Source organism: Cibotium barometz, chromosome 2, assembly GCF_041138505.1.
Source record: "Cibotium barometz isolate CiBa-2024 chromosome 2, ASM4113850v1, whole genome shotgun sequence".
Classification (NCBI taxonomy): domain Eukaryota; kingdom Viridiplantae; phylum Streptophyta; class Polypodiopsida; order Cyatheales; family Cibotiaceae; genus Cibotium; species Cibotium barometz.
In genome coordinates, this window is record NC_141047.1 from 20,647,187 (window position 1) to 20,656,725 (window position 9,539).

Sequence of the window (9,539 nt, forward strand, 5' to 3'; positions counted from 1 at the left end):
ATCCCTAAGGAGAAAATAATAGCTCCCTTCGCAATTAGAGAAATTATGTAACAGGGCATGACTATGGCTTAATACCGTCGCCTTATGCGTCTCCCGAGGAGATTTTGAATTTTGGAGCCGAGCCACTCTATGTACTTATTGCAACTTGTATATATATATACAAATATTTTTATTGTTATTTAAGTGATTGTTTACGGACGATCAGATAAGGAAAAATCTGTTTATCAGACGTATGTCTTAAATCTCCAATCAGATCAACTGAGAAGCCAATTATGTCTAAAAATTATCAAGAAGCACAAAAAGGTTGTAATTGTGTGATATAATTCATACAAATTGATATTCAAACTGAAATTCGTAAATTGGTAATTGGGTCTTCAGATGAAAATACCGTAATTATATAGAACCCTGACTTGCTTGAGGCCTAGACATAATGGTATTTACCTTATAATTCCAAGGGCCGTGACTAACCGTATATACCGAGAGTATACTGCAGCTCTTTACTGACAGTATATACGAGTAAATCTAAGACTTGAAATTATAAGCGTTAATGCTATCCAGATGATGAATTCGAATGTGGTTGATATGATTTTTAATTCTGTTTGAGAATTGATGAATTGATTTGGATTCTGATTGAAAAAAATGATGATTTTCGAAATTTAGTTGAAACGTAATAAGCTGAGCAAAACCACAATGAGGATGAATAGGACGAGTCCCAGTGATGATATTCATAACTGAAATGATGATAATGATTTTAGCAAATCACTATGAGATTAGTGGGTTGTGCTGTCAGATTGCTACTATTAACACTTGACCGGTAGATCAAGTTAAAGGATGACAAATTGAGAACTTGCTAACAAAAATTTCCGTGGAGGAATGTTCAGAAGATATTCTGTTGGGTTGACCAGAATATAAGGAACCCCAGAATAAATTGGATCTTAAGAAAAAGAGTTGTTCTCTTCCTACGAGATGAGGACATCTCGCGTTTTTTTTTAAGTGGGGTAGAATGTAAGAATTCTCCCCAGTTTTTGAGGTATTCAAAAATAAGAATCTCCTCTCTAATCTTATAACTATTCTCTCTCTAATATATAAATTTTTGACAGAATCATGAGACGAGGAAACCGTAGCCGTCAACAGCCAGATCCTGTCACTGAAGATAACGAACTTGATCCTGATGTTCGCAAGGCTCTTCATAGGACTCAGCCAGGACCCTTCAAAGGAGAAGGGGAGAACTTGGGTGAGACTGTGGAGAAATGGGTGGAAGCCATGGAAGAGTATTTTGACGTCACAGGTTATAATGAGCTGAGCAAAATAGCTCTTGGCCGGTTGAAAATAGTGGAAACAGCCAGGGTAGCATGGAGGAACCACTGTGACACCAACCGTCTAAATAGAAATACCCAATCTTGGAATGACCTAAAAACCTATTTGAGAAAGAGATTTTGTCCCCCTGGATTTTTGGAAACCAAAATGAACGAATTTTTAGAACTAAAGCAGGAGAACAAAACCATTGAAGAATATCACCAGGCTTTTGCTCTTCTACTCAAATACTCACCACCTCTAGATGAAGAACAGCTCATGGCCAGGTTCATTCGGGCAATGAACGAACCTTTGGACACACTGGTCAAAAATGCCAAACCAATGTCCATGGCTGAAGCAGTAAAAATGGCAAAGGATTTTGCCAAAGCCTTTGTAGTAAAGGTCCCGCCAAAGCCTGCACCCTCTAACTTTAAAAGATTCCAAGCCCAGGAAGGTACTTCAAACTTTCCACCCCCAAAGAGGCAGCAAGGACCGATTCAGAATCAAGATACAGGAAGATTCCAAAGTGAAGGAAGATCCTTCCCCCAGAATACTTTCTCAGGAGGACCATCTATTTTAAGGATGCAGAACAATGAGCCCAGAAGTGAGAACCGGTGTTTTGGATGCCAAGGTTTTGGTCATCAGTTAAAAGATTACCCAACTCCTGCCATGTCAAGGAGACAGGGAAGTCTAGGAACCCAAATTCAGAGACCAATTCCTTCATACCAGTCTAATCAGGGTCCGTCTCACCCAAGCCAGGGTAACCCCAGAAGAACTCCAAATCAACCATCTGCCTCTACCCAAAGTAACCTCAGAACTCCTTTCCAGAACAAGAGCAACCAAAGAGAAAGAATTCCACCTCAGACTGCAGCAGCCAGAGCAGTCACAATTTCAGAAGAAGTAGAAGAGGAAAGAAGGGCAGATCTGTACTACAATTGAAAAACCAAGGACTTAACCGACAGTTCTCAAGTCATCCATACTCCAGTAGAATACCAGGGAAAAATCGACCGTCCACTTCCAAGGTGTAACGTTGAATAAGAAGAAGATGATGAAAGAGATCATACTCCACCTGCGAGATGAGGACATCTCGCGTTTTTTAAGTGGGGTAGAATGTAAGATTCCTCTCCCAACCCTTTTTGATGTCTAGCATCTTCCCCTGTAATCAATCCCTCTTCAAAAATATAAAGACCTTGTTTCTAACTGTTTTAACCTAGAGAGAGAAAATATTCTAGAGAGATTGGAATTAATTAGAAATAGGTATAAAGAACCTTAGTCTAAGGGTCTAGATTTTCATAAATCTTTGGATTATGGTCCAATTAAGGTTCCTATGGGCCAATAGCATCAATCCATGTGTAGGGAGGAGATAAATCCAATTTGTAAAAAGAAAATACCCAAAAATGAGTAAATGCTCACATAAGGTGAAGAGTTGAAAATGTACAAGGTTTATTAGTAAAAAACTATGAGCAATATTAAAAATATGAGATATTTTGGGAATAATGATTTTATTATGACACATATGTAAGGAAGGGGAGTCCCTTAAATGCTCACATAAGATGAAGAGTTGAAAATGTACAAGATTTATTAGTAAAAAACTATGAGCAATATTAAAATGATTTCATTATGACACATATGTAAGGAAGGGGAGTTCTTTAAAGGAGGTGCATATTTCACATAAGATGAAGAGTTGAAAATGTACAAGGTTTATTAGTAAAAAACTATGAGCAATATTAAAAATATGAGATATTTTGGGAATAATGATTTTATTATGACACATATGTAAGGAAGGGGAGTCCCTTAAATGCTCACATAAGATGAAGAGTTGAAAATGTACAAGATTTATTAGTAAAAAACTATGAGCAATATTAAAATGATTTCATTATGACACATATGTAAGGAAGGGGAGTTCTTTAAAGGAGGTGCATATTTCACATGCTTGAATGAGTTTTAAACTCATAAAAATTGAGATATTTTATCTCTCCTCTCTCCTCATTCAAGTCTAGTTCCAAAAAGTTAGCTTAACTGACCTAAAAATGGTCAAAAAGTGACCAAACTGACTTGGAAAATTCTAGAATCAGTTTGTTTGGTTAGGAGCTCAAATTTTCCTATAAATAGAAGCCTCCCCTTGTTGAAAAATATATAGTGTCTTATGCATTGTTACTCTACTCCACCTAAGCCAAGAACTGTGAATTCTTTAATAATTCACTAGTTTTTGACACTTCCCTCTTTTTTTAATCTTCATTGGTGGCTCCATCAACATACTAAACCAATTGATTGGTTGGGGGCCTCTACCGTGAACAAGAAGCAAGTAATTTGTAAGGTAAATATGGTGAATTTTGATTTTTCTATAATTTCTCAATGTTTCTCTCTTCTCAACCCCTCTCAAGCTTGAGAAGCTTAATTGGTATGGTTTTTGAATATTATTAAAGTTAATTGATGAATAGTAGTGAAGAGTTACATAATTTGATTACATAAATTTCTATTTATGTTTAATTCTAATGGGTTTTATGTAATTTCTCTCTCTCATTTAAGGAATGGTCATATTCATGACCCATTCTCAATCCAAATGAAGCTTTTCATAAAGCTTTTTCTTAATCCAAGATTAATCTATGCTTGAGAATAAATTAATAGTTTTTCTATGCTTTTAGTTTATGATTATTTTTAATTAAGAGTTAATGATCCAATTAGGGATCATTCTAATCATTCTCTTAAAGTTAAGCCTTATCCTTTTTTAAATAATTGAGATTTATCAGTTATAGTAGCGGAGCTATGGTAAAATTTTATAAAATTTTACACATAAAATAATTTATTTCAAAGCATGAAAAGAGGATTTCCTACCATATTCTAGGAATTATCATCCTAGATTAATTGAAAGAAATTCATTAGAATCATGAGAAAATTAAATTTTTATCTTATGCTTAAAGAATAATTTTTTATATCAAAAGTATTACTTTTATCATTTTTATTTTATGCATAGAAGTATGCATAATGGATAAATTTTTATATCAAAAGTATTACTTTTATCATTTTTATTTTATGCATAGAAGGATGCTTAATGGATAAATTTATTAAAAGTGTTACTTTTATCATTTTTATTTTCATGCATAGAAGTATGCATAATGGATAAAATTTTATATCAAAAGTGTTACTTTTAGCATAATTAAATTTCATGCATAGAGGTATGCATAGAAGATAAATATTTTATTATAAAAGTGTTACTTTTAACATAATTGAATTTCATGCATAGAGGCATGCATAAAAGATAAATATTTTATTATAAAAGTGTTACTTTTAACATAATTGAATTTCATGCATAGAGGTATGCATAAGAGATAAACATTTTATTATAAAAGTGTTACTTTTAACATAATTGAATTTCATGCATAGAGGTATGCATAAGAGATAAACATTTTATTATAAAAGTGTTACTTTTAACCTAATTGAATTTCATGCATAGAGGTATGCATAAAAGATGAATATTTTATTATTTTATTATAAAACTGTAAAAAGAAATTGATTATTTTATTATAAAAAGTTATTTTCATCATATTGAATTTCGTGCATAGAAATGAAAAAAATAAATAAATTATTATTTTATTATAAAAATATTTCAGAAAAAAAATAATTGTTTTATTATAAAAGTGTTACTTTTATCACAATTGAAATTCTTGCATAGAGGTATGCATAAAGGATGAGTTAGGATGTGATAAAATGAGTTAAGATGAGTTAAGATGTGATAAGAGGTGTATGAGATGTAATAAGAGGTGTATGAAATGTGATAAGATGAGTTAAGATGTGATAAGAGGTGTATGAAATGTGATAAGATAAGTTAAGATGTGATAAGAGGTGTATGAGATGTGATAAGAGGTGTATGAAATGTGATAAGATGAGTTAAGATGTGATAAGAGGTGTATGAGATGTGATAAGAGGTGTATGAGATGTGATAAGATGAGTTAAGATGTGATAAGAGATGTATGAGATGTGATAAGAGGTGTATGAGATGTGATAAGATGAGTTAAGATGTGATAAGAGGTGTATGAGATGTGATAAGATGAGATAAGATGTATATGAGATGAGTTAGGATGTGATAAGATGAGTTAAGAGATGATAAGATGTGTATGGAATGAGATAAGAAGTGTATGTGATGAGATAAGATGTATATGGGTTGTCATAATGTGAAAATGGATGTATGCATATGGATGTGTATGTATGGATGTATGCATGTTGATGTGGATGTATGCATGTAGGTGTGTATGTATGGATGTATGTATGTGGATATGGATGTATGAGTAAGAATGTGAAAATGGATGTATGCATGGATGGGTATGAAGAATAATGAAGGTGAAATGTGTATGGGAAATAATGTGTCGTTGATATGAATGAATGGATGAGAATGAGTACATATGAAGGGAATGTGGAATAAGTAATGTGGATTGAGAAGGGAAAATGTGGAAAGATGGAATTCGATATAGAAACTGTATTTTGTGACTGTTTGTAAATGACTGTTTTATGTCAAGAATGCTGGGAAAGCATTTTGACCGTCTTGTGATTAAGGTCGTGGACCTAATTGATAAAGTTGCAACTGCTGACGGAGAGTCAATGGAGGACGTCTCGCGTAGCAAGGTCGGCCGAGGTCTTGACCAGCCTCGGTACGATTAAAATGGTGAGCTTCCGATACGGTGGATGAGGGGCCAAGGAAGCGACCTATGAGTGAAGCGCTAGGTCACCTGCGAAGGATCCTAGAGGGTGCTGACCATACGGTGCTCGGGCTCTGGGTCGCCCAGGATACCCACGCGTGCGTCGAGGAAGATATTGGAACAAGGAGTAAGAGTTGTTTTTCTGAAACAGGGCATGGATCTGGTTGACTGACCTTGCTGGTCCTCAACGGATGAGTCCATGGCTCTTTTGTATGGATCTGTTGGTTGATCTTGCTGATCTTCAACGAGAGTCCATCTTGATAAGTGATTATATTGTTGAGTATTATGGGTTAGGAACTATTGAAACGGCCCCTGTGTGGACAGGTGGTGAGCGTTCTAGTTGCCAATGATGCCATAGATATTCTGATGAAGGAATGATGGGAAATTATGAATCAACCGGATAAATTGAAAGATTGTGATCAGTGGTACTATGGTTTCATTAAAGGATTGTTTTAAGTTTAGCTGATGCTAAGAAAAAGGCAATTTCATATTGGGTGTGTAAGTGGTGTGGCTAGTTTTATATTTGCATGAACTTCCGGCTAGGGGGCCTTGGAACTCTTTTCCTTGGTACCCGGGACAAAACCTAACCAAATTCTTAATTGGATCCCATCACTACAGTGGTTGGGCGGTTGGCTAACCCATGGGATCGGATGGGGTTAGGCTGGACTGATGGATCCGTAAATCGAGACTCAAACTTTTGTTTTTACGATAGATAAAGTAAATCCTGGATAGTAATTGTTCTATGGATAGGAATCAACGACTGTGCCTCCTTGGTGGGGAAAAAAGCGTTGATCCCAATGATCCAAGTGCAAGTTTCTTCCTTAATCCGACCAAGTATCTTTATAGATGCAGTCAGATCTGTTTGATTAGTAAGAGTTTTGACTACGTTAGAGTAAAAATTATCCTGGTAGAATCGCCCGTGCTTTCCGGGTAAAGGAAGTTTTTCCGGGTTCGGTTTGGATAACCGACAGATTAGTCTCTTGTCCGGATATCCGTGGGCGAGGCCCCGAATGTGGGAACCCTGTCCCGCGCGAGAAGTGCTACTTCCGCTGCTAGTACCTCGAATCCATTGCTCGGTGGGAACAGGGATCTTACATTTTCCAAGAAGCCTTCTATGGGTCTCCCCTTGACCAGTACTAGATTCAGGAATCTCCGTGTGAGTTGGAGGAGGTGAGCTCATTTCGTTCTCCAACACAAGCACTTCTTCCTCATGACCAAGAGAATTATGCGCTTCTGTTTCCTCTCTAACAGGAGATACATGTGAGGACAAAGGTGTCCGTGATTGAGCTTCCTCGCTAAGAGTCAAACAAACACGCCCAGATCTTAGTGAGTATCCCCTGTTGTCTGTAAGACACACACACCAAGCCCAAGTAAGCATATCTAAAACAATAAAACACAATCTCAATAGAATCTTGGCTATTCACATCATATACCTTTCTTAGTCTTTGCCTGTTGTTTTCCTGCTTTTCTTGGAGCCATCTTCCTTTCTTTTGCCCTGAATATGAGTAGCAAAAAGTTTGAGCTGAATCACACATAAACCCTACTTCATGTATATAGGAAAACATCAACCTCACACACAAACATCTCCTACTAGTGTGTGTGTGTGTGGGGAGAGAGAGAATAGCATAGACATGAAGTGAAGCCACGGATTATATTGAAGAGCTAGAGTTGCAAAATGGGCTCTTCTGGTTAGAGTGCACATTTGAGGAGAAACCAATAAACCTGAGCTTCCTAGCTTAATACAAGAGCCATTGAAGGAGCTAATATATATTGGCTGTTCATGGTGGCAGTGATGCAAACCCATTGCAGTGTTTCGTCCGAGAGGACCATGATATAAGCGTAGAAGGACGTGCCCATTTCTTCGTCATCATCATTACGATGATCCATAGCCAAATGTGAGCTCAAATTCATTGTGCCATATGTTCAAGCAATGATAAATGCGTACAAGAAATGCACCATTCAAATGGGACTTACACGACTCTCTGTTGTGTGAGCTTGTGCTTTAAAGTTTCCTATTACAATTGGGAGAAGTAAAGGTAAGCCTAATGTATCTAATATTTGAATGGGAGTAAAGGTGCTAAGCCTAAGGACGTAAAGGTAAGCCTAAGGTATCTAACATTTCAATGGACGTAAAGGTAAGCCTAAGGTATCTAACATTTGAATGGAAGTTAAAAAATTCTATGTTGTGTATAAATTCACATGACCTCTATGCTATGTATATATTATATGGCTAAAGGTTGTGGTAGAACTAAAGTACTTAATGTTTATAGGAAAAGGTAAACATAAGGTACCTAACATTTAGGTTCCTTTAGGTGCCCACCCACCCACCTCCCCTCTCCTATGTACATCTTGATGCGTCCACCCCAGGCAATGTGTGCCTTCTTTTTCTAGAGCGCCAACGCACAATATTGTGCTCCAATAGCCCCTACACCTGCATTCGAGAGAGCAACCTTCCAAATGCAAGAGATAAGGAGAGTTCTCAACCATTGTTACCCGCCTACGCTAGAGATAAGGAGAGATACCCGCCTACGCTAGAGATAAGGAATACGCTAGAGATACGCTAGAGATAAAGGAAAAATATCAATGTTTTCGGAATACGCTAGAGATAAGGAAAAATATCACTGGAAAAAAACGTTGCTCGAATTCTGCAGAGAACCTTCCAAACGCATGGGTAAGCGAAACCTTCCAAATGCAAGGATAAGCGACCACGGACCACGTTCATCAGAGGGGAAGGACGGCAGTTTATTTGCATAAGATTCGTGTTGTCACGTATTGTTTTTCTCTTAGGAGCCATAAGACTGATAACTAACACACCCATGATAAATAAATTGTAGATAAACTCAAAAAACACAAAGCAGACGACGAACTCGATGAAGAAGACAACCCAAACTATCATTAAATAGGCGATTGCCAAGACGAGAAAAGATAAAAACAACATGGCAGCAAGTAGTCCATAACATGCCATAGAATAGAAAACCTCTAGAACCCGCAATTGTCGAGCTCCAAAAACCAAAGCCGAAATCAGATCCACAAAGGCACATAACATTCAGAAAGACCCATCATAGCATAGCAGCATGCCGATGAACCACAGAACGGCCATGTGCATGCCCTTCGAGAAGGCCTTGGCAGTAGCATGGGCACAAACCTGCGAGCTGGACATTCGCGCAAAAGACGAAGAGAGAAAGCGCTCGTGCATTTCCACCCCCCCCGGCAGAGCCGGGGGATGGTCTGCGCTAGCGCAGACCATCCCCCGTGCGCTAGCGCAGACCATCCCCCGCCGGGGGGGTGGAAATGCACGAGCATGGCTTTTAAAGGTCTTCTCCAGCTATTAACGTCGTCTTCTCCAGCTGTTTCTCAAACTCCGCCTCCTCAACAAAACGTCCAGCGACGCCTGCGTCTTCGCCTCCACCTCCTGCACCACCTCCACCTCCTCAAACGCCACCGGCTCCACCTCTACATTTGCTCAAACATGCCTCCATCGCCTCTCCTCCAGCATGTCCACTCCCCCGGCAGAGCCTGGGGATGGTCTGCGCTAGTGCAGACCATCCCCAG

General features: G+C 37.9%; 1 protein-coding gene across 1 annotated transcript; it reads right to left on the minus strand.

The window, feature by feature from the left end:
• Positions 1-1,127: 1,127 nt before the first annotated feature.
• Positions 1,128-7,488, minus strand: LOC147640793 (uncharacterized). Its single transcript, XM_086811014.1, has 3 exons — positions 7,421-7,488; positions 7,047-7,331; positions 1,128-1,141 (listed from the first exon to the last, which is right to left on the minus strand). The coding sequence occupies exons 1-3, from the start codon at positions 7,464-7,466 to the stop codon at positions 1,128-1,130; spliced, it is 345 nt and encodes a 114-aa protein (XP_086667140.1). The 5' UTR covers positions 7,467-7,488.
• Positions 7,489-9,539: the final 2,051 nt, after the last annotated feature.

Coding starts and splice junctions, on each gene's coding strand:
- LOC147640793 (XM_086811014.1), bottom strand. CDS start 7,466: ATGGCTCCAAGAAAAGCAGGAAAACAACAGGCAAAGACTAAGAAAG. Junction 7,332..7,420: donor ACAGGCAAAGACTAAGAAAG/GTATATGATGTG, acceptor TGTGTCTTACAG/ACAACAGGGGATACTCACTA.